General features: G+C 41.5%; 1 protein-coding gene across 3 annotated transcripts in view; it reads right to left on the bottom strand.

Moving 5' to 3' along the window:
- FBXW7 (F-box and WD repeat domain containing 7) overlaps positions 1-26507 on the bottom strand; it is a 120578-nt gene that overhangs the window by 88097 nt on the left and 5974 nt on the right. Inside the window, exon 1 of one of the 3 annotated variants that reach the window (XM_081208393.1) lies at positions 10015-10194. The exons of 1 other annotated variant lie outside the window; for it this stretch is intronic. In XM_081208393.1, coding sequence (XP_081064519.1) covers positions 10015-10170 — 156 coding nt within the window. In that variant the 5' untranslated portion in view covers positions 10171-10194. Of the gene's footprint in view, positions 1-10014; positions 10195-26507 lie in introns of those variants that run through there. One more of the 3 variants, XM_081208390.1, reaches the window with a different exon arrangement.

The following is a 26507-nucleotide window of genomic DNA, read 5'->3' as shown; positions in this document are numbered from 1 at the left end:
CATTCCCTCATCCAACCTCCACATACCTGTTAATTAACCAATGACACTATTCTAATTAAGTCATTAGTGGCATGTGGCATTAAGTCCCCAGAGATCCTTTTTCCATTGCTTGTCCATCTGGTAGATGGGAACTAAGTCAAGTATCCCACCAAACAACAATATTTCATTTTACGAAAGAGCAAGGAACGGCCTTGAGCAAGAGATGGGTGCAGACATTTGGGGACTGTTCTTCCTTTGTTGTTGCTTTTCCAATCCAGTGTCCTCCAAATGTTTGGGCTACAACTCTCATCAGTCCCAACCAGCGTGGTCTATAGCAGGGGTCAGCAAACTTTTTCAGCCGTGGGCCGGTCCACCATCCCTCAGACCATGTGGTGGGCCAGACTATATATTTTTTTTTTGGGGGGGGGGGAAATGAACGAATTCCTATACTCCACAAATAACCCAGAGATTAATTTTAAATAAAAGCACACATTCTACTCAGGTAAAATCACCAGGCAGGCCCCACAAATAACCCAGAAATGCATTTTAAATAAAAGGACACATTCTACTCATGTAAAAACACGCTGATTCCCGGACCGTCTGTAGACCGGATTGAGAAGGCGATTGAGCCGCATCTGGCCAACGGGCCTTAGGTCTATAGCCCTGGTCTATAGTCAGGAATTATGAGAGCTATGGTGTAAAACATCTGGAGAGTACTAGGTTAGGGAAGCTGTGCTGCAACTTTAACTTCAACAATTCATTAAAACACAGAAATTTTGAAGAGTTCAAGCTATGTTGCTCACATTGTGTTAAGAGTAAATCCACTTTCATTCCCACAAGGGTTGGGGGATATACAGTGTAATGAAGGAGAGTTATTTATGCCTTCTATAGCAACTGCCAGACATTCTTTAGGGAGGCCGAAATCAGATTTTGAGAACTCTCAGTCAAGACACAAGGAAAACTTTCATTTTGAAGGAATAACTACTAGTCTCTCTACTACTGTTAGCCATGCTCTCATTAGACAGAGGAGTTTATAAGTATTTCTGTGCTATGAGAAATGTACTGATACCAGGAAAAGTGCTTATCTGCTTTTCTCTGATAATTAGTATGAAGCAGAATCAATGGTTGTTGTTACAGAATCAAAATGTGCCAGAAAATAATAATTAATAAACTATAATAAATCATTAGACCCAAACACCACATTGGGGAATTTTGGAGAAGCATTAGGAAGAGACAGCACCGCTAGGAACAATACAAAATCTCATTAAAATCTACTATTACACAAGAGAATTGGATTGCAGTGAATGCTCTACTAGAACTCTGCATTTTAAAGCATGTGAGTAGATACAATTTAAGAGAACTGTGAGAAATACCCTAACAAAGAAATTAAAAATACAGTGGTACCTCTTGTTACGTACTTAATTCGTTCCGGAGGTCCATTCTTAACTTGAAATTGTTCTTAACCTGAAGCACCACTTTAGCTAATGTGGCCTCCCGCTGCTGCCGCGCAACCGCCGTGTGATTTCTGTTCTCATCCTGAAGCAAAGTTCTTAACCCGAGGTACTATTTCTGGGTTAGCGGAGTCTGTAACCTGAAGCGTATGCAACCTGAAGCGTATGTAACCCGAGGTACCACTGTATTTGAAAAATGGCCAGAAGAGGAGCACATATAAAAAGAAGATATCCAAAGCTTATCAATATAAAAGTTACAGGGCCAAGGAATCAACAAACATAAACTGTTTCTATCCTATTTTTAGAATAATCTTTTCACAAAGGCCTGTCAGCAAAAAGGGGGGGGGGGTGTGGGTCTTCAAAACACGCCTGAAAGTCATGCCTGATGAATCTGCTGAAGTGTGTTCCACAGCATAGAACAGGCAACACTAAATGCCCAGCTTCTGGTTGAGGTCAATCAAGCCTTTAACACAGGGAGGCAACTAACACTCCTGCAGGTGATCTCAGTGATCGACATGGGCTCAGGCTGTCCTGAAAGTCCCCTTGTCCCAAGTTGTTCTGGGCTTTGAATATCAGCAAAAGAGCCTTGAAACTGGCTCAGTTAAACAGTACAAAGGATAGATTCTGGTGTCACATGGACAACTGAGATCTCTCTGCACGTATGCATGTGTATATGTATAAATTAGATACAGATATTCTTCTTTGGCGATCACTCGTAGCCGAGTAAGATTGTAATAATGAGTCCGTAAGTGACTGTGGAGGCCAATTCTGGATCCACACGTCCTTCCACAGTGGGGACATTGGTTTCCGGGTGGGAGTTGATCATGGTGTGGATTTGCCAAGCGTGCCTTCCTCCTAGCACATTTCTCCCTTGCCTCCTGAGTTCAAGTGTCTTCAAAGCCCATGACACCTTTGGTAAAAGCTGTTCTCCAACTGGAGCGCTCGCAGGCCAGTGTTTCCCAGCTGTCAGTGTTTATACTACATTTTTAAAGATTTGCCTTGATAGATATAGCACATGTTAAAAGGGCAGATGGAAGACAAACGTTTGCTGCTGTCTAGTGAGGTAGCCATATTCATCTTACAGAAGGTGGCCCCATTCTATCCCAGCCCTCTCAACTACCACTCATTTCATAATACAGAATAAGTACTACAGTGGTGCCCCGCAAGACGAATGCCTTGCAAGACGGAAACCCGCTAGACAAAAGGGTTTTCCGTTTTTGAGCTGCTTCGCAAGACGATTTTCCCTATGGACTTGCTTTGCAAGACGAAAACGTCTTGCGAGTGTTCCGATTTTTTTTCGCTCCCCCCCCTTTTTCTAAGCCGCTAAGCCGCTAATAGCCTTTTAGCCGCTAATCCGCTAAGCCTTTAATAGCCGCTAAGCCTTTAATAGCTGCTAAGCCTTTAATAGCCGCTAAACCGCTAATAGCGCTAATCCGCTAAGACGCTAATAGGGTTGCTTCGCAAGATGAAAAAAACGCTAGACGAAGAGGCTCGCGGAACAGATTAATTTCGTCTTGCGAGGCACCACTGTACTGACCTTGGAGGCCTGTTGTAAAGATTACCAAGATAATATACATTAAGTCTGCAGTTTATGCACATTTAACTTGTGTGCATTCAGCTTTACACAAGTGGCAATAAACAAATAAAAAAACAAACAAAAAGGAAGTGGAATTCCAAGGAAATGACTTTGGAAATCCCACCTGCCATTGAACCCAATGTGTTTTGATTATACGTAACTTTGGCTTTAAACGTGATCCCCGGAACGTAACCCCTGTGTAAGTTGAGGGCTTACTGTATGTGAAGTGCTCTGAAAACTTGAACTGTGCTACAGTATATGAAATAAATGCCAAATATCATCACTGACTTGGAAGACAATTTTTCCAGTGGTCTGTTTTCTCATTTAACCACATCTCCTCACAGTTCCCATATGGCTGAATAGAGACAATATTTCCTTTAACACATGTCTGATAATTTAAATGCTTAATCATTCCTCAGAGAAACTTACATAAATTAGGTTTGACTGCAAATTAGATATAAACAGAACAGAATAGGCTGTTCAAAATCAAAGCTATACATGAGATCAAAGGACCAGGGCACTGAGTTTAGAGTCGAAACATGGTATCAACCAGCCAGCTACACGTACACCATCTCAAAGCACAACACAATATTTAATGAAACTTATTTTAAATATGATGAGGAATTCTGCAGAAAATATAATGAACCAGACAAAAGACTGATTAATACTCAGTGATTTAGAATCTCAAGGTTGTTGAACATTTACATGACAATCAAGGATCGCCATATCCATTGAGTGGGCTGAAATATGTCAATGAGAGAGGGAGAGCAGTCAAAGGCAAGTTATATCAGGAATGAGGTACCAACTTAAGTCAGAGGGCAAATTCTCTGAGGACATTAGCTGGGCAACGTTAGCTAATAAGTACCGTATTTTTCGCCCTATAGGACGCACTTTTTCCCCTCCAAAAATGAAGGGGAAATGTGTGTGCGTCCTATGGGGCGAATGCAGGCTTTCGCTGAAGCCTGGAGAGCGAGAGCGGTTGGTGCGCACAGACCCCTCTCACTCTCCAGGCTTTGCGGACCTCTCCGCAAGCAGCGGGAGCGCTCCCACTGCTTGGGGAGAGTTGCCTGCATGCCGAAGCCTGCGCGCGCTGAGATCAGCGCGTCGAGGCTTCGCGGACCTCTCCGCAAGCAGCGGGGGCGCTCCTGCTGCTTGGGGAGAGTTGCCGGCGTCCCGAAGCCTGCGCGTGCTGATCTCAGCACGTCCAGGCTTCGCGGACCTCTCCGCAAGCAGCGGGAGCGCTCCCGCTGCTTGGGGAGAGTTGCCGGCATCCCGAAGCCTGCGCGTGCTGATCTCAGCACGTCCAGGCTTCGCGGACCTCTCCGCAAGCAGCGGGAGCGCTCCCGCTGCTTGGGGAGAGTTGCCGGCATCCCGAAGCCTGCGCGCACTGATCTCAGCGCGTCCAGGCTTCGCGGACCTCTCCGCAAGCAGCGGGAGCCAGCGCTGGGCTCCCACGGCTTGCAGAGAGCTGCCTGTTTGGGGGCTGGGTCGGGGGAAGCTCGGGCCGCCCCAGCCCCGCGCCTGGGGGGGAAATATTTTTTCCCCCTTTATTTCCCCCCCAAAAAACTAGGTGCCCCTTATGGGACGGTGCGTCCTATAGGGCGAAAAATACGGTACATATTTATTTACATATATTGTGCATTGTGTTTAGTATAGTGTGTGTGAACATATGACATCACTGTGATGATGTCATTAGCATTTATTCACCATGAATATAGTACGGCAGTTCTTAGTAAATTTTGGAGATTGTAGCAAACAGAAATCTGAACATCACTAAAATGTCTATTAACTGTATCCTTTAAAAAAATTAACAAGGCACATTTATTGATACTGTAGCTTCATCAGAGAAACAAAATATTGTTGCCCTTTTATCTCATAAAACAGCTGGTTATAAACCATTTATCAAAATGTGACAAATTCCTTTTCAACAGCAGACCTTTCTAGTGATTATCTAGCGGTAATCCCAAACCAATGTTACCCAGCTAACTAAAGCACACTCCCCCCCCACACACACACCAAGTTAAAAACTAAAGACATGTTTCTCTTACACCTCAAAAAGTTTTCTTTATGCTAAGTGTGCTAAAGCAGTTTCCCCTTTTCCTATGAGAGTTCTGGCCAAGCTTTTCTGAGACCAGAAAGTTTTTCTATGTGTGCATCAGAAGCAAAACAGCTTAATCACATCAGTGAGGACATATGGAAGAATTCCCTCTTCTCAGAAGAGTGACTAGAAGAAAAGGCTAGAGCTGTGAATCACATACACATACACCAAAGTCAATTCATCTGTGGGGTAAGGGATTTCGGCTCACAATTCATTAGCAGTTATCTCATGCAGAACTTGGAAATTACTACCCTAAACATTCTCAACACATTAAACTGCTTTCCCTAAGTAATACAATGAGCCCACACAATTTAAATAAATGAATTTCTACTTTTAGGACAAGTCAAAATAATTTTAATATTTTTTTTCATTTTCTGCTCTACCAAAATGTACAAAAGACTAATAAAATTAAAGTACACTAAGTATTCTAAATTATTTGTAGCTGGATTCCTAACAGATGCTCAGTTTTCTGCAAAGAGCAAAAAGATCCTAAGTCGGGTAGCCAGATGTTAAGGATCGACCTTATAATGCTTCTGAAAGATGCACAGGCTTGAAATTAGTAGGCTGATTTCAGACAAATAGTACAATCCTATACATGTCAACCCATAATTAAGTTCCATTGAGTTAAATGAACCTTACTGCCATGCAAGAGTACATAACACTGCAGCTTAAATAACTGCATCTAAGTCCTGTTGATTAATAGCAGGCTTCCTCAAACTCAGCCCTCCAGGTGTTTTGAGACTACAATTCCTATCATCCCTGACCACTGGTCCTGCTAGCTAGTAATCATGGGAGTTGTAGGCCAAAAACATCCGGCAGGCTGAATTTGAGGAAGCCTGATAAATAGGAACCAAGTCATGACTTACTTTTCTCATTCATTTCAATGGTACCCACGTACAACTAACTTAAGTCTAGTTTGAGCTCTTGTCCAAGGAATTCTATCATTGAGGGGCAACCACCAAGAATACCTCTCTCTAGATGGAATATATGTTATGTACATCCAATTGCCCTGCGGATATTTGCTCCTTCAAATAAGAACATAAGACCACCCATCTGGTCCAACATCCTATTCTTACAGTGGCCAACTCCATGCTTGTAAGAACCCACAAGCAGGATTTGAGTAAAAGAGCACCCTCCCCTTGTTGCAGTGATAATTAAAATGGGTATTACAAAGGGCTTGTGCAAAAGGTAACAAGTTGACCTGGGATGAGGAAAACCTATATTCAAAATTTTACCCAAACATGAAGTTCAACAAAGGGGAAGTCAGTAGCATGCAACATAACGCTGGGAAAGAGAAATGCATGAATCAGATTATTATTAAAAAATAATCTTTTTTCTTTTGTTGCATATCCTTGGACACTAGTTAGAATGCACTGCTTGGATTGTAAATGCCACCTACATGCTTTCCAAGGCCTGACTACAGAACTGTTTATACAAACCACTTATCTCAAGACTAGGAAAGGTACAAACAAAAGAGGTCTGGATGATTTTTTCCCACACTGAACTAACTTAACACTCCAAAATTCACCCCCAATCATACAAAAAGAAAAGTAAGAACTGCTTTCTTAAGACATTCAATCGTGCAAATAATCTAAAAAGACTGCAATTTTTATTCATTCATAACAATGTAATATAATAGTTCCTCTTAAAAATTAATGGATTTTATAATTATTATTATCATTTATTAAATTTGTATACCCCCCCCTTCATCCAAAGGTCACAGGGTGGTTTACAGCATAAAAATACTAAAGGAAAACACAACATACATATCAAAACAACAACCAACAACCCCCCTCCCACAAACACATTTAAAAGATCACTAATTGTTTTGTTGTTGTTTAGTCGTGTCCGACTCTTTGTGACCCCATGGACCAGAGCACACCAGGCACTTCTGTCTTCCACTGCCTCCTGCAGTTTGGTCAGAATTGTTTGTTTAATCAGAACTGATTGTTTAATCAGCATCAAACCTGGTTACTGAGGAACGTTTTTTGTCTGTTGTCTAAATAACTCACTGTTAGAAGGAATAAAAAGCTATGTTTAGCAAAATAGTAAATATAAACTATGTATCTTATGAAAATGAACAGCCTGAAAGCATAAACCAATTCAATTAATCAATCAAACATTTTAACACTGGATAAGTGAATCAATACATTTTTGTAACAATTAAATATTTGATTCATGGGAACTCTAAAAATAAAAAATCCATTATGAAATGAAAGTCAAATGGTATAATAAAGGTTAACATGAAACAATTCTGCTTTCAATATCATAGAGAACTTATGATGTCCCACTATTGATGGAAGAAAAATTCATGTTACCATGAATGAAATCTAATGGCGTTCATGGGCAAGTAGTACATACATTCACACAATGGGGCTTCACTGTCTTTTTCTCTCCTTTACAGATACAGCCCCCAAAACCTGGAAGGTGGGGCGGGGGGGGGGGGAACCACCCTTCACAGCAAATTTAGTGAGAGGCGGTACAGTATGCAAAAGAACAGTATTCACACATCATTGGATTTTGCCCCACGATTTCAATATTTCTCATTTGGAGGTACAACCTTTTAACTGTGGAATGCTCTCTCCAGAGAGGCTCACCTTGCACCTTACATATCCTTAGACACCAAGCAAAAACATTCCTCTTCTCCCAGGCCCTTGGCTAATTAACCAACATATGCCCCTTCAAACTAGGGGTGGGGAGGGTGTCACCTTCCCAAAGCCAGGTAAGTGAGCCACTGGCCTTTGGGAAGGAGGCATGGGGGCTCTGACAGGACACTAGAACCCTCCTACCTACTTCCCAAAGCCTAGTTAGCACTTTAGCAGTCTTGGGAAGGAGGTGGGAGGAATCTAGGACCCTGCCTACAGCCTTGCTTAGCCAGCCTTGGGAAAACAGCAGGAGAACTGGGAGGGGATCAAATTTTGGCTTAGTTTCCTCCCTCTCTCTGTGCAGGAGGGCAGTGTGAGGCCCACACCCTGCAGCCCACTTGGTATGAAAATTTGGACTGCCCTGGGCTAAGTATTCAGTATCAACTTACCTGTCCCTGTGTCCTATACATAGAATTCAGTCTTATATTTCTGTACCAAGAACTGGATGATAACATAGAATCACAGAATTTTAGGGTTGGGAGTTACCCAAGAGTCATCTAGCCCATCTCCTGCAATGCAGGAATTAAAATTATCATAATATATGACCATGTGATTTAGGCCCTAGTCCAAAAAGCTGAGTTCCACCCACACAATTCAGGGTATCTAAGCCAGGGGTCAGCAAACTTTTTCAGCAGGGGGCCGGTCCACTGTCCCTCAGACCTTGTGGGGGGCCGGACTATATTGGGGGGGGGTGAACAAATTCCTATGCCCCACAAATAACCCAGAGATGTATTTTAAATAAAAGCACACATTCTACTCATGTAAAAATACCAGGCAGGCCCCACAAATAACCAAGAGATACATTTTAAATAAAAGGACACATTCTACTCAAGTAAAAATACTCTGATTCCCGGACCTTCTGCGGGCTGGATTTAGAAGGCGATTGGGCTGGATGCGGCCCCCCGGGCCTTAGTTTGCCTACCCATGATCTAAGCCTTTCATTTCTAAGGCAGCCACCAATTCTGCCAGACAACGCAACAACAAAACTTGTAGTGATTTCAGAATGCCCTGAAACAGGACAATGAAGAGGTTCAATAAGCACACAGGGAAACAAACCTCAGTGTATGCATTCAACCATTTGCATGCCTCAAGGGCCTTTCTGGATCACATCCTTGAAGTCAATTTATATCTTGATCACTAGTAGAAGTAATTTACATAATAAACAGTGCCACTGACATGTGTTGATCTGATCCTGCTGAGAGCCTGCAGCTTTAACCAAACTTCAAGGGGTATGGGGAGAAAACAAACTACCAGGAAAATGGCTCTTCTTGAGACTGGAGCATATGAATGCCAACTACCAAGCAATCTGAACAGCACAGCCCTTGTACTGGGGAACAACAGGCCACATCCTGCAAAGTATTTGTCCATGGTCAGGTCATCCCCTATGCACTGTGTGGCTTGGATCCTAATAACCGCTCACCTAGTTTCACCCATTGAGAAGGTTTGGTCATTTTTTTAAAAAAAACATCAGGTTGCCATGCCACATGACAATCCTTTGCAATATAGCATAGGGGTTTGCTACTCAAAGGAAAGCAGAAAGACATTCCATTGGGCTGATCCATACCTCTGAGTGTACCTAAAGCAGCTCTTTAGATACTAGTTTTGATCTGTAAGCACAGAAGAATGGAGCTGTGTTTCTGGTGCTCCGAGAGATATCTGGATCAGGCTGACTTTTCAGATCTACTAAATTTGATATATGTCTGCATAGGGAAGTTAGTTTTACTATGTATCAACTTGTAGAATGGGAAGAGAGTGCAAAATTACAAAAGTAAAACCATATATATGGTTTGCATATATCAGTCATGTTCTTCAATTACTTCACAACTGCACATTATATTGAAACATCACAGGTCACAAAACTGGAAAATACTACTGTAATTTGAGCAGAAGCATTCTTATTTTATAAATACAGGAGCACTGGTGTGGGAAGAAGTTAAGCAGTTCTTATTCAAATGAGAAACTGTTTCTGAACATCCAGCACTTTTAGAGCAACTCCAAGCTGCAGTCACAAACATCCATTAGAGTGTTCCACAATTCAGAGCAAGCAAGTGGTTGTCAGTGCAGCCAGTAAATCACCTGATCCTATTACAAAATCAATTACTGCAGCACATTTCTATTGCTACACAACCTGATGATGGCAAAATGATATTGGATAGCTGCTGCAAGGTCAAAAAAACAACTAAAAACATTTTAAAATGTGTCTTATTTTAGGTCCACATTGCATCTATTTTACAGGAAATATTTTTAATAAAGCTGTATAGTTACCTTCTTTGGCTGATTGGGACATTCGATGGATAGTCTCTGCAACTGGTCTGATGTATGGCTGCAAGATAGGAGATCGGAACAGCAGGTCGAACGGCCCAGCCTCTTCATTAAAGAAGAAATAATGCTGCAGCCACAGCCACACATTGACTTGCTCATCAGATGAGTTTATTCCTTAAGAAATCAGTACTGGTACTGGCCCACACACAATCAAAATTGGCCGTCCGCCTCATTCTGCAGCTCCCTGGCAAAAATTAATACTGATAAAAATAAAACAATGGTGTTTTTTTCTGAAGCTAATGCTAGTAGTCACTGTCTTTATTGCCAAGCAAAGCTCGCAATCTTAAAGTGCCTCTTTCCAGCTACAGTTTTGCAAGACAAGCTGCTTTGATGCTCTCCACTGTTTTGCAAGAAAGCCATGAACTTAAAGTAACAGACACTGCACACTGACTAGAATTTGTTTCTCTGTAGCACTTCAGGTCTGCTTTGATAGCCTCTATACAACCTGTTCCCACTTTGAACACGCAGTCTTCCAACAGCCAACAGAAAATAGCCACACCCCTCTGTGTTCACATGATCACTATTCAAGATCCGCTCAATATCTGAAAAAGTACTGTTGCTGCATTGCTGAGAGTAACAACAGTGTAGAGATTACTGGCTGGAATCTAATTTGCCAGTCAGAGCTCCCGACCCTTTAAGACTCTAACGTTCAGGGTACCTGCCAGTTCCACTTAGATTAATGTATTTTCTTTACTGCCAAACTTTGCCATTTACCCTATGTTAAATATACACCCCACTTCAGCCTAACAAACCTAAGAGCAAAGTGCAGAAAGCTGTCTTATGAAAATACAACTCTGGAGAAAAGGCTAACACCATTACAAACTTATACATACCAACCCAACAACTAACAGAGCGGGGAACAAATTTCAGCTAAAAAAAGAGCCAAAGCAATGGAAAACATAACAGCCAAAGGGTTTTAGTAAAGGAAACATGGAATTAACTTATTGGATATCTACCTCAGAGGGGGAAAGTTTGCAAATTGATTCAGACAAGTGGGGGTTATTGGGGGGGGAGGAACTAAATAAAATCATTTGCCTTGTCTTTGTCTCCCAAAGTTAATGTTTCAATATTTAAATAAAATAACTTTTCCTCAATAACACTGCTGTATTTCTAATTTCCCTTGTTTAATTGATCCTCAATGTAAAACAGAAAAAACCCCAAACAAATATAAAACATAAAAAGCTTGCAGATGCTTCCAAAGCAGTACTAATTGCAAGTGCTATATATCAGTAGATGACATGCTGGTCTTTCAGCTATTAAAAGCAGTGCATTTATCTGTCTTACTGCAGCATGCACTAGAGTATTTGAAAAGAGAGAGAGAGAGAGCTCACGTTAACACAGATGCTCAACCTGATTACAGGATAATCTGCCTTGAAATAATTGTCACTTACATTGATAGAGCTATCAGCAGTTGCCTATAAAATCCCTTTTATCAAATGGTTAAGAAAAAGCAAGTGGCATGACAGCAGCTTAAGAGCACATATTCAAGCAAAACTTCTTGTTTTCGCTCTGCATCAAAAGCTATATTTGCTCTGTCTCCTCCCCTCTTCCTCCAGCCCTGGTTTACAGCTATATTGAGACAGTGCTGCCTCTTCCTTCAACCTTGTTCTGCCCTTTCGATATTCACATTTCTATTAAATCATTTTCCTGTAATATTAAAATTCAAGCAACCAATGCAAATTGAATAAAAAGCCTTTGTGGAGAAAGACTCTGCATGCAAACAAGCAAATAATGCAGTAACCTTTTACTCGCCTGCTGGAGGTACTGTCTGCTGCATAGAATTTTAAATCCTCATCTGCAGATGCAATTGAGCTGGTATTGCCAAGGACTTTGCTCTTCCTGCGCTGATTCTACACAGCTATTCATCAGGAAAAAAACATTATAGGGAAAATGTAAAGTAATATCAGGTGAAATCTCTCAGACGGCCTGAAATGAGCCAACTTCTAAAAATCAGCTGCCGCCTTGCCTAGTCACATTTCTGAGCTCATAAAGGAAGTGTTATTGCTGATGTATGTTTGCTTGCCACCAATATGCAAGATAGGGAATCACAGGATGAAAAAAATGAATACATACTGTATTAGAGTGCACCGAGCAACCTTACCCTAATAATTTCCCGATGTCTTTCCTAGTATAAAATTGCATCTCAAGATGAAACATCTCATAGAACCAAGTAAGACTTCCTGTCCTCCTTCTGCTCCTCCTCCATCTCCCTTTCAGTGAATCTCAAGAGGCAGAGTTCTAATAAAGATGATTACAGCTATGCCATACTGTTGTGCCAAGCAAAGAAATAGCCATCTTTTCCAAAGTTTTTATATAGACTGCTCGTTTAAAGAAGCATCTGTTATTCATCACAATTGCCACTATTGCCCCATCAGTATCGCCTGTTTCCCCTCACCCACAGAGTGGAAGATATCTGAAGTCCATACAGGGTGGGGTCCTAAAGGACTAATTTGTTTTTGGCCAGAGAAGACTAAAGCAGTTCTATGTTTTTGGATCTCAGAGCTGCTGCTGTTGCCTTGGGATTGGTATGGGTCTGCTTGTGTGCCCACCTGATCATTCTGCATATTTTTAAGTTATTACAGAAACATTTAAGTGTCAGAATCCTCTCCCTTCCAAGGAAACAGACCTGGAAATTGCCCCTTACTCAAAGTAGTGAGCAGCATAGAACAATGCTCTCATTTTGAACACAATAGATCTAATTTAAGCTTTATTTTTCTTATAGTAGGGAATTTGATATAGTCAAACAAAGAAACAGCTTTTGATTATAATTAGTTAAAGGCGGGTATAATCATTTCGAATTAGCATGTGATATGAAATGCATAGATAATTCAGGGAAACTTGTACTGCCTTTAACAGGAATGAAACACTAGCAGTAAAGGTTGTTATTCATTATTTATGTGCTCCCCCACTCATCTCATGTCAGTTTCCTTAATGTACTATTGATTCTCAGGATGCATAAAGATGGAGCCAGTGACAGACCACATATAGGGCAATCATCCAGTAAGTAAACAAAGTGACTGTTTAGGTAGATATAATCATGGAAGAATTCCAATATACAGAAGAACTTCAATGACACATGCAGATTTATCTATAATACCTAGCTAGATATTTCAAGAAAGTATCTTAATTTGAACAAAGTTCTAAACAATAATTCAGTTTTTGAAAGGCCATTTACACATACTGGATGCGTTCGCCTGATTGGATCCTGACTTAAGGTAAAGGTAAGGTAAAGGATCCCTGGATGTTAAGTCCAGTCAAAGGTGACTATGGGGTGCAGCGCTCCCCTCGCTTTTCAGGCCGAGGGAGCCGGCGTTTGTCCACAGACAGCTTTCCAGGTCATGTGGCCAGCATGACTAAACGCTCCTGGTGCACAGAGGAACATGACAAGTGCCAGAATGCATGGAAATGCCATTTACCTTCCTGCTGCAGCAGTGCCTATTTATCTACTTGCACTGGTATGCTTTCAAACTGTGAGGTTGGCAGAAGCTGGGACACAGCAACAGGAGTTCGCCCTGTCACAGAGATTCTAACTGCCAACCTTCCAATCGGCAAGCCCAAGCAGCTCAGTGGCTTAGACCACAGCGCCACCTGTGTCCCTTACTAAGTCAGGATGTGCATGAACTGCACATACCCACATGAAGACCCTTTGCTGTTGCTTCATTCTTCCCTGCACAAAAACAAAACAAACGAGGAAACCACAGATAACCATAACTCCTTGTCATATAAGAACTGGAAACACCTATGGAAAAGCTGAAAGCCAACTTGAAATAGTTGGAATAGGCTTCTGAATCCTTGTTTTAGGTACCATAACATTATGGATGGCAAAAGCAACTTTCTTTCCAATAGGCTCATATGAGGCGGTGTGGGAGAACAGCAACATTAATTTAATTCTCATTTCTACAATATGAAAGATCTCTTAGATACATTGTAAGGGTTGTTGGCATCTGTCTGTCTCAAAGACAATGGAGTGAGCCTCTGGAAGTGAAGTCAGACCACTGCATTAACAGCACCAAAGTGACCTCCCTGGGATGCTAGGCTGGGCAGTGTGTATGGAGCTCCTGGACTGCCCAGACGACAAGACCGCCCTCTCAGCCTTGCTGATGTGGTCCAAAGGAAAGCAGAGCAATACATTTGGCACCAGCTTGGCTGCAGGAGTTGCCAGAAGGAGGTGTGCAAGGCACTATCAAACAGTCAGAGATGCTGCTTGATCTGTGTAGGGTTTACGCCTTAGCCATTTCTTCTCCCGAAGACATCCTGCAAGGCAGTGGAGGTTTAGGACCAGAATTTTCCTTCTCCTAGATGGGCTACCTTCCCAGGTGGATGAGCCCCATCTACCCTGCACTTCCCTCAGAGACCGCCTTCTTGACTGTTAGAGCCACTATTGGTCTCACCCGCTCAATCCACCAGGGCCTGTCTTGTGAGGAGCTGTGTGTTAATCTGAATTTAGGTTTATCTGTGTAGATCATGGCATAAATATAAGATTGACATAACTAATATGACATGATGAACTCCATGGTAACCTGACACAAGCCTTACTCTAGCATCCTGAAAGGCATCCAGGATTACACTAAATTCACACACATCTGACTTGAAGATTAACATATGCAAATATAGAATTGCTAAATACAAATACTCAGCTACTCAGTGGGATCCATCCACACAATGTTAAGGTGATTTAAAGGCAGATCGCAAACAGAGATGCCTAGGTTCAGATAATTTCTCACTATCAGAAGTCTTTCACTCTTTTGTTAAGCAAACAGGAAAAGGATCACCAAAGATGAGCAAGGTGACAAAAAGGCAGGAAAATCTGGAAGGGATTATGGAAATTGTAGGAATCACTCATTTCACAGCCCCCTCACCTCTCCACTGGCATGCCTTGGCAAAAATGTATTTTAAAAAACCATTAGATTCAAAGGCTAGTGAGCTCTCACAGTTCCAACAGGACAGAACTTATACAGCGCTCCCTGGGACACAGCACACTTCTGCTTTCCCTTAACAACAGGTATACTTTCCTCTCCCACCCCCTTCTAGTGTGGGTTTATGGCAAAACTGTCATGCCCATGCTCCTGTAGGCCTTTAGAATAGTTAGGGAATCTTATACCCTTTAATTAAGGTGTGTGTGTATTGTAATTTGCTACCTGCTTAGACTGTAACTTTGCTATCTAAAGCAGCATTTTTTTATATTCTGTCACTCCTATGTCATATAATAAACCAAACTTTCTTTATTTCTTTGTGTGAGAGCTTCTTGTGGGCATAAGATTGAGGGTTAACACATATCGATAACAAGTGCATGTCATCACTCCAGCAAAAGATCCTACACCTCTCAGCATTGTGTATATGAACACACGAGTGCTGGCTGTGTACGTTTGAGTACACACTTGTAACAGTCTTTGCATGCAAGAGAAGTCCCTAACTCACTGATCAAGACTTCATGGTCTCCATGGCAACAATGACACTGTCTCAAGTAGCTACTGGCCCAACACATAGGGCAGGGCATACTCCGGATCTGGTCTTTGCTCCAAGTGGCATATGAAGGCCTGAATATAGATGGGAGTTTGTATGACCCCATTGCCATGGCCAAGACACTTCCTGGTGAGATCTGGACTGATTGTATATAACACAACTTGTTATAGAATGCATAAGGCCACAATCACAATCACTTCTTAGTGCCCTCTCTGCTGTAGTGGAGCCCAGTCTAAGCCTTTGCATCCTTGAGCTCCAGGTAATGAAACAGGTTGGACAATGGCTAGAGTGCAAGTGATATAAAGGTAAAAGGTAAGGAAAAGGACCCCTGAATGGTTAAGTCCAGTCAAAGGCGACTATGGGGTACACCACTCATTTCACTTCAGGTTGAGGGAGCTGGTGTTTGTTCAGATAGCTTTCTGAGTCATGTGACCAGCATGACTAAACTGCTTCTGGCACAACGGAACACCATGACAGATGCCAGAGTGCATGGAAATGCTGTTTACCTTCCTGCCACAGCAGTACTTATTTATCTACTTGCACTGGTGTGCTTTCGAACTGCTAGGTTGGCAGAAGTTGGGACAGAGCAACAGCAACTCACCCCATCGCACAGATTCGAACCACAGCACCACCTGCCCCTAGGTGATATAAAACCCACTAGGAGGTCAAACAAGCATCACTTAGAGCACACAATCACACCGAATGCATGGCAATAGTTGTGACCAAAAAGGCTTACTTTGCTGTCTCCACTGCATCCTTGAGTTCAGTGGAGTCATTCTGGGTTGTAGGGAACCTCTTTTGTTAGGATACTACTTTTGCTAAGCTTAACCCAGCTGCCCTACATCTGATTTCAGATCTGATTTCAGGTGTGGGGCAGATAAAGGTGCAGCAAAACACAGTTTGCAGAGACAAACCAGGGTATTACTAGTGCTTGCAATCTCCTTACATCAGAGATCGGCAACCTTATCGAAGGATGGGCCGGTTGACGCTCCGTCCGTCGGAGGATGGGCCCGGAGCATGTGCAGACTGCGTCAAGGGGAGCACCCGGAAGTGCACTGGGAATAGCGTGTACGCATGCGAACGGGCGCCATCAACCCAGAAGTTGGTCCCCGCGCCAGTAAGAGTGGGGTGGTGGTGGCAGGGGTCGCCATGGGCCAGTTAGACAAGCCTCGTGGGCTGCTACCAGCCCATAGGCCTTAGGTTGGCGACCCCTGCCTTACATAGCTGGTACATTTCAAGTCTAGATCAGTGTTTCCCAACCTTTTTTGGGCAAAGGCACACTTGTTTGATGAAAAAAATCTCGAGGCACACCACCATTACAGCCCCGTGACGTCAGCGCGCAGCGTCACGCCGGGAGGGACGCACAAAAGTGTAAGTTTCAATTTTTTTCCCTCCCCCTTGCTGGGGAACCTCCAAGCTTTGGGGGTGGGGAGGAGGCAGCAAAGCGAGGCAGGAAGGAGAGCGCGGCTTGGCTGGGTGAGCTTTGGCAGGGGCAGGGAATGAGAGCCGCGAGGCGGGCGCTGCGGACGGAGGCGCTGCCCGCCGAGCTCGCAGGCAGCCAGGCAGGCAGACGGCGAGAGCCCCGCGCTGGGCGGCCTCTCCTCGCCGCTGCCGCCCCGCCTCTCGCCGCCCGACTCGCCCGCCTCCCTCCAGGCAACATCTCGCGGCACACCAGGCAACATCTCGCGGCACACTAGTGTGCTGCGGAACAGTGGTTGGGAAACACTGGTCTAGATTACTGAAACACAGTCTCTATTGGTCTGTCCTTAAGGTTTGTCTGGAAGTTGCAATTAGTGCAAAATGCAGTCACCAGTGTTATTTTGCAGGGTGGCCTACAGTCAGCATGTATCTTGCCCTGCATAAAGAATAAAATTGACTGCCTATATGCTACTAGGCCAAGTTTAAGGTTTTGATTGATAAAGCTTAGGATCAGATTATCTTCCAGGATGCCCAATCTGAAATCTTATTTGACTAAAATACAATGGTTAGGATTAAGAACCTGGTATTTAATCCAGAAGAAGATGTTACAATTGCTGTTTAATGGGCAATTTATACACGCTTTGCATATAAGTACAATTGAACCAATGATCTTGGTAAAACCAAAAGAAAACACTCTGAAAAGACCAAAACTATAGACTATTACCCACTTACGCTGGAGTATTCTGAATACAACTACTAAAATAATTATAAGATTTATTTATTTTTTCAATTCATGAACTCAAGTTTACTGAATAATGTTGCAATCTAAACTGTTTGAATATAAATATTGCCACTGGTGGAAGGAGTAAATGAGATGGGGGGGGGGGAATCTCATTTTCCTGCTGCTTCTCAAATCAAGCTCTGCTACTGAACTCAGAATAAGAGATTGGTTGAGCACTCAGTCCAAAGGGACTATAGGAGTCTGCCCTTAGCAAAGAGAAGCAGCATAACTGTGCTTCCTCCTTTCTAACCCACCGAACACCATTATTCACTTTAGAGGCACAGCTCAGCTGAAACATGGCAAAGGCATAATCAATGGGGAAGAAGAAGAAAAGCAGACCATTCTCTATCCATCATTTAATATCACTGAATTTGTCCAGCCTAATTCACTCAAAAGGCTAAGCCATGGATTGTTTAATCAATACGTGGCTTGCCTGAACACCCTGATGCAGCCCAGCAAACTAATAATGGTTTGTTTTCTGACAATGATGTGAAGCCATAGTTTGGCTTTGACTTTCTAAGGTGCTTAACCATAGTTTATTTGTCCACCCCATTCCAAATGCTTGTCAAGCTACAAAGGCACGAGGCAAAAGCAATTTGAAAACAGGCCATGCTTTTGCTTGTTTACTAATTTGAGAGACAACTAGTGGTTTGTTGAACTACGGTTTAAGCTTTTTGTGTGAACACAGATTCTGCCCGACACCAAGCAGCTTGAGCTGTTGGAGAAAATTCTTTGGATCCAGAAGTATCTGGATGCCCACACCCTTATTTTTCACAGGAACAGGAGGGGTTTAATCAAGAGCAAGTCCCTTTCCTGCCCCCAGAATGCACATTTTGCCACCTTCCTCATCCACATACAGATGTGGCATTTAGACCCACAAAGCACTACATAATCTTCTCTACCAGGATGAGCTACATGTATTTGCATAAACTGACAAAAAATTAAAAAGCTAAGTACAACTGTAACCCCTTTTAATTTTCAGCAATTTTTCATTTTTCTCCCTTTGAGTGTGAAGGTATTTCTCCCTCTAATATAGACATTACCAAGACAGCAGTCAACATAGTTTGACGAAAAAGCACGCCAATGCTAATCCTTAAACTACCCATTAGGCACTTAAACAGGGGTAGGGATGCAATCTTAAAAACAAAAACACAAAAAAACGGACAGGAAGTTTCACTGAAGTTTCATCTTAATTTCCAATTATAATTATAATTTATTCAGACAAATCATCCAGTACTAACAAAAAAGATAAAGACACTCACTTAATACAACAACTCTATTATCAGCAGTCTGTTTCATTTTGTTTTGTAAGCTAAGCACTGTGAATCCAAGAGTACAACGTTGTGTGGATGAAATATCAAGATAAAGGCTACGCTACCTTTCAAGTTGGTCCACTGAAAGGCATCTTTTCAAGAGTCAATGTTGTGTTTTTAGGTATATGTGCTGGGAACCAAACAAGAGTCTGTCTGAACACAGGAGCTATGAAGACTTTATTTTTAAGTTGCTGAGCTGGAGTCCAAGAATTGTGTTGCAGTTCTCCTTGCGCACTTTTCTTCTTCACAAAAAAACTTTTTATTGTGCTTTAGTAGAAGGTCAATGGCTATCACTTCACTACTTGAGCACAATGGTGAATTGAAACAAGAACTCATAGCTGTTTGGACCGACAAAGCTACCAGTATGTCTAAGCCAATAAAGCGATTTGTTCATTAAAGCTACTAATAAAGCAACCTTTTGTTAGTCTATGAAACATCAGAAGCCTCAGAGAATGCATCTAACTGCAATATTTCTGGCTTTCCCACAAACTCTAGAAACGTCTCTTAAAACAAGTTCAAGGCTTAATATTTTGATTTTCATATAGGTTGAACACACTAGTTGCGTTTAATAATTCCATGTTCATGTAACAGAAAGCCAGGTCAAGGCACAGCTAAAATGCAAAAGCTGTCAATAAAGCCAACAACAGTAACAACGTATACTTTTGAAACAGAGTAAATAAAATTACATGACTCTAAAAAAGGAGCAAGCATTTGATAAGGGATGCTCTAACAGCACCCATGATGCTGCTTGACCAAGTTGTGGGTGCCTGTTTACTGGGCCAAGAGGTAGGAGTCAACTTGCTTCATTCCAGTTAAGTTTAAGACTGGCAGCTTTGTGGATTTTGCCCATCCTGTATTTGTTGACTGACAATATAAGCCAATAAGATACCCTCTATTTTAATGAATTTCTAACTACCCTTTGAAAGCCACACACCCTAGATCTTAGGACACTTTCCTTATGCATATTTTCCTCAGTCCATGGTCCATTGGTCATCTATAAAAGAACCAGAGCACTAACCAGAATTAAGATTAAGCTCGGGATTAAGAGCTCTCCCCAGAATGTAACTAACATGTAGCCTAGTCCTCAAAAGGGTATGCCATAATAAATCTGCTAGTCTTTTAAGGTGCTAAAAGACTTTGTGTTGTTTTTGCTCCCCTCTGGAAGCTATTATCCAACAGGATAGTAATGCTATCCTCCCAACCTCACAATCGTTACGCAGGCATACATCACAATGCAAATACTGATAATCAATTCTTGGTTGATTGGGGCGGGGCAGAGGTGACAGAAAAATAAGAGGAATGTGTGAAAAAATCAGTATGCAGAATCTAGAAAATTAATGGAGAATAACAGGATGTAGCAGGGCCTGGGAGAGAGAAAAATACAGGAGCATGCATGGAATGTTACAAAATAATACAAACCAAGAGGAAGAGCTAAATGGTCTAAACCATCAAGTTATTTGCTCCACTGTAGATTCAACTGATCTACAAAGGCCACAGTCCAATGCACATTAAATAGGGATCAAGTCCCACTGAATTTATTTCTAAATGAGTAGGAACAAAACTGAGCACCAAGACAAAAACATAGGTGCAGACTGTGGGTTGTTTCGTACATGTATGTGTATCACTCAATTACTAATTCAGATGCTACACATTCAGATAGTTTAGAATTATAAGACTGAGGCTAACCTCCACCTCAGGCTATTCTCTCCCTTCTTCTGTTATGTTTTTGAGTTTCTAAGTCCCACTGAGTTCAATGGAACTGTCTCCCAGGTATGTGAGTATATGACTGCTGCCTTAAACAGTCAAAGGGCAATGTAATGAGAATTATTTTTTTATGGCATGAACTTTTGGAAACTCATCAGATGCCCAGTAGTCACCTAACAATGATGTATACCCAGAGTGCAAGGGGGGACAGATTCCTCAAAAATAAACAACAAAAGGAAGATCAAACAATGCAAGAGAAATAGCATTAGGTGTATCATAGCAATATGCAGCAGTTCACAAATTAATACAGAACTTATTCAAATTAATACAAGGCCTAATCAGTGTGAGTATCAAACATGCCTGTAAGCTACTGGTGATAAACTGATATTGCAAGATTGAATCCTGTACACATACTTAAAACAGAGACAATTATGTTTAGGAGTGTACTAGTCATTTCCAGAGTTTGTTTAGACCAAGGTTCACAATGTCAATTTTCCCTCTGAACCTTTTCTGTTGGAATATGGCAAAAATGAATATTTATTATGCAAGACTGAAATTCTCTCCCTATGGTTCCTGAACATTATTAATTTTAATGTCAGATTTGTGTCATAGTGAGACGTTTCATCTTTCTGTTCTCAGGATACTTGCCCACTAGCATGACTGCTTCATTCATCTAATGAAATGGACTCTTGGTCCACAAAAGCTTGACACAAAAAACTTTTAAGGTGCCAGAAGACTGTTTCTATTGCAACAGACTAACTTGGCTATCCCCTACAGAAGTTATCAAGTAGTTTCATTGCATAGGAGTACAGTCAGAATTTCAGATGAAGTGGTACCTCAGGTTACATAGGCTTCAGGATACATACGCTTCAGGATACAGATTCCACTAACCCAGAAATAGTGCTTCAGGTTAAGAACTTTGCTTCAGGATGAGAACAGAAATCATGCTCCGGCAGCAGCAGGAGGCCCCATTAGCTAAAGTGGTGCTTCAGGTTAAGAACAGTTTCAGGTTAAGAACGGACCTCCAGAACGAATTAAGTACTTAACCCGAGGTACCACTGCACACCAGAATGGTGTTTACATGAACGTACAGCAACAGGAACCAATGTTGGACACACCACATGAATTTCAATAAGAGTTCTGATGGTGAAGCTATAGATAATACGTTGAAGTTTGGACTGCAAGAACATTAACACTACTGAAATGCTAGATTTGTTTTGTTGACAAGAGTTCAGCCACCTGTTTAATACTACACAGAAATGCCATACTTCTATACCAGAAATCACATAATAATTAAATTAGCCATTAAAATGGCTGTTTGTGAACAAACAACTGAGCTTTTTTTTCTTCTTTAACTGACTACAAAGAATAGCACTACAACAGAGAGGCTACCATTCCTGCATCCAAGCAGGAAACAGATCCAGTAGAAATCCAGGTTTAGATGACCACTCAGGGATGCTTCCTATAAGGTACTGTATTTTTAAACTCCTGAAGTTTAGCAGCTGGCTTTGTGCAAGACGCTACTCTCAGCACAAGGTACCTCACACACTTATGCAACTAAAATACTAGTTGCAGCTTTGAAAGAATACAAGGATGCAAAAGTAACAAATGCATTCCTTTTTTAAATGCAGTTTTTTCAACAACGAAAAGTCATATGAACACAAACTAAAGCAAATTAGTTCTAATTTACACCAATTTCCTGCTTATTCGCACTTTCATACCCACAATACTAAGTCTCTTGCCATCCACTTCAACTACAAATCAAACCTTAATCAAAGATAAATTCTCCAACTTAGTTTCACTTTAAATAGTAGTAGTTTCTGGGCCTTTTTTTACCCCCAAAGAGGCAACTTTTGCTTCCAGGCCTTTCCCATCTCACTGCATATGCTGTTCTTGGCAAGCTTCCAGCTTTGCTCTAAAAGCAGTCTTGGCTATATTTTTCCCTCCAGCGAAGTGCTTGGACAGCTCTGGATTTTCCCTTTTCTGAAAAAGGGAGGGGAGGGGGGGAATGGCCTATAAATACAATTTGTCTTGCCTTCTATAAAGGCAAGAGGAAACGTTAAAGAAAATACATAGCTAAAAATAAATCTTGAATACCTGTAAAAGTAATGGCAGAGTGAGAAACAAGTGCCTCACATTGTCCTGAGTTGTAAAAAGAACAGAAGTAAGCCACTAAGCATGCCACAAATACACTGGCTAAATAATAATAAAAAGTAGAAGAGACTTATCCACACCCTCAGGAAACAGGATAAAACTGTTTTTGAACTGCATAGTGAGTAGTGGATCATGTCTGCACCACACTTGGTCTCCACAAGTCTGACAACGTCTAAATGGCACGTATTTCCCTCTGTGTATTTTCAGGGATATATTTGTAGAAATTCACTCAAAAGCGGATGTCGTATCAAATACAGGGACACCTGGGGCAGAGAAAGAGGGATCCTCCTTCCCACACATTGATTAGGCAGAGTTTTCTGAAAGCAGAACACCACCCAGGGCTTCACACATTGCGGCTGGGTGAATAGCAAAGTAAAGAACAACATATGGATACAGTTTTTAGAGCTAAAGGATTTTTTAAATCTCCCTGAGATTTAACTGAAGAGTAGTTACATCAGGCTAGACAAATAGTCCATGTAGCTGGGTAAGTAGCACAGAGTGATTGCAAAAGAAAGTTTAGACCGTAACACTGAATATGCAGAAACACCACAGCTGTATTTCATTGCTTTGTAACATATTCAATACCTCCTCATTAAGTCTTGAGAAATGGAAGAGATTCAATCTCATCAGGAAATACAGAACGATAATTAGTAAGCATAAAAAGAAAACAAACTATTAGCTGTAGAAAACACCTATCTTAGGTCACATAACAGAAAAGGCCTTAATATTTCACAAGTAGACTTAAAAAATGGAACACCAAATTTCAACATTATTACACACAAGAGGTCAAGCTCTCTACTTAACCCCAGACTTCTGTTTCCTGCTTGGCAGGGGGTCGGACTCGATGGCCCTTGTGGTCTCTTCCAACTCTATGATTCTGCACAGAGCCAGACTGGGGCTACAATCTAACACAAAAGCCCACTAAAGTCAGTAGACTTAAGTATAACTAGCTCTGGAATGGATTGTGACCAATAAATTTGATTTCAAATCATGCCGTTTAAAGGTGTTTCACGTTTTTGTTCTAGGAAAGCATTAGGGGGTACACGTGGCCTCCCATGAGTTGCTGGCTTCCCCCTGTCATGATCCCTGATCAATGTCCATGCCAGGACTGATAGGAAGAGGAGTCCAACAAATAAAGAAGTCCATGGGTTCCCCATCCCTGTTTTAGGAATAAGCCTAAGGAGAAGTAGTGAAACCATTGTTCCCCATAAAACTTTTCTCACAATGAGCTGCAATATAAGAACAACTGCACAACGAGACAGTGACGTAGGTTTGCTGGAAAGCTTGGATTAGGGTAATTTGTATCAGAAAATTTTGTTTGGATTTTTAAAAATGTGTGATGCCCTAGAGTAAGCCTGGTAAAGGAGGTAGGATACCCATCTTCAAATAGCTAAAGGGCTGTCACATGGATGACAGAGCAAGCTTGTTTAGTCCTGCTCTGGAGGGTAGGACCCAGACCAATAGATTCAAGTTACAAAAAAAGAGATTCTGTCTAAACATCAGAAGGAACTTTCTGACAGTAAGAGTTGTTTGACAGAGGAACAGACTTCTACAAGAACTTCCTTGGAGCTTTAAAGCAGAGGTTGGGGGGGTCATCTGCAGGTATGATTTAGTCAAGATTCCTGCATTGATGAGGTTGGACTAGATGACCCTCAGGGTAGCTTCCAGCTTTACAATTCTATGTTTCTATGAATTTATGAAATGGGAAATGTCCCATTAAAACATTAAAACTTGTACACCCCACAACCATGTAGTGAAGACTTTGAAAACAACCTGACTTTGCTTAGTTACCCCTGTAATATTTGATTACATGAAGTGCAATCCTCAGCATCCCTCAGAAGCAAGCCCTACTGGTTTCAGTGGTACATGTGCTTGGGGCTGCAGTCTTAGATCACAAGATTGCTCACCATTCTTGAACTTCTCATTAAGGAAGAGATGCTAAGCTTCGAAGGATCTCCAAGAAGAGTTTGGATTTGATATCCCGCCTTTCACTCCCTTTAAGGAGTCTCAAAGCGGCTAACATTCTCCTTTCCCTTCCTCCCCCACAACAAACACTCTGTGAGGTGAGTGGGGCTGAGAGACTTCAAAGAAGTGTGACTAGCCCAAGGTCACCCAGCAGCTGCAGGTGGAGGAGCGGAGACACGAACCCAGTTCCCCAGATTACGAGACTACCGCTCTTAACCACTACACCACACTGGCTCTCAAGAAACTCCATGAAATCAAAACACATACTTGGGTAGTATAATCCATCACCTTATCTCCTACAAATCCTTGACTGCTGGGACTCAGCGTGACAATAATGATATTTTCATTGATCAAGCAAGTTAAGTAGTTATTTTCAAAGAACTTCCCACATTATCTCAAAATCATTCTTAAGTTGGAACAATTATTTTAGAATCCAAAACTTTATCCAAATACAATGTTTTCAATTAGGTTTTCCATTAGTACATTTATCACAGGTTAATGCCATCTACCATTATGTTGCCACTCATCGAGTTCTATGATGGCTGTTGTTTACTTTTCTAAAAATTTAGTTATCTCCCTTTTGCTACTTTATGTCTAGTATTACTTTCAGTATCACTTCTGTTTAGGAATTTACTACATACAAGTATACTCAGCAAATTTACAGGGGAGGGGAATATTTTTTTAAAGGTTTTAACCAGAGACAAAGAAGAGCATTTTACTCTCCTGCTACATATCCATTCAATATATATCACTACTTTATAAGAGACTCTGAAGTCAGCTAAGGTTTCCAAATATTCTGCCTGCATTAAGAATGCAGCTGAAAGGGGCTTTTCTTCCTGATACTCCTACCAAGATCTAAAGGCTACTGTATGGCTGAGCAGCAGAACTGAGAGTGGTTAGGATCCTTCTTCACAGCTCCTTTTCTCGCACTGCAACCTGAAGTATCACAAAATGAGAACATGAACCATACCACAAAAAGGAATGGTGAAAGGGATCTGTCAACAGCAAATCAATATGAAACCTTGACAGAGGAACAAAATTAATGCTGTAGAATTCATTCCTTAAAGAATCTGAAGGCAAGATTTCCAAGCCTAAACAACTGAAAAGACTACCCGAATCTCTTCTCCCTGGAGTCTCTGGTCTACAAAAGTACAGTAATATACTTACTGCTTATACCTGTCTCAGTTCAGATGCTAGAAGAACGGTCTCATCCAAAACCTGAACTCCTAGAACCTATTATGTATTCAACAATGCAAGTTTAAAAAGCAGAGCAATGTTGTAAAGCTAAGCACTCTATAGAAAGTTATTGAAATGGGATAGACAGCCAGCTAGACAACCTCATTTTGCCCCATTTATGCATATGTGATATAGTGCAGCCTTTAATTACATGATTACATATTACTTTAGCTATACAACTCCTACATTGTTCAACATTCAGGATAGGCAGTGTTTATAAACTTATCTGCATATTAGTGAGGCTGTTTTAGGACACCTCCCTTGTTTGCTGTAGAAGCTGACATTCAGAAACAGTAAGCAGAAACTACAAAGCTTCATACTTTAAGCAGATGAATGTCACTTCAGAAAACACACATAAACCACACAAACAGATATATGAATTGAGTTTAAAAGATAGTGAA

The sequence above is a fragment of the Podarcis bocagei genome (assembly GCF_964188305.1).
Source record: "Podarcis bocagei genome assembly, chromosome: 9".
NCBI classification, from domain to species: domain Eukaryota; kingdom Metazoa; phylum Chordata; class Lepidosauria; order Squamata; family Lacertidae; genus Podarcis; species Podarcis bocagei.
The sequence above is the reverse complement of the archived record's forward strand: the minus strand, read 5'-3'. Positions and strand labels throughout refer to the sequence as shown.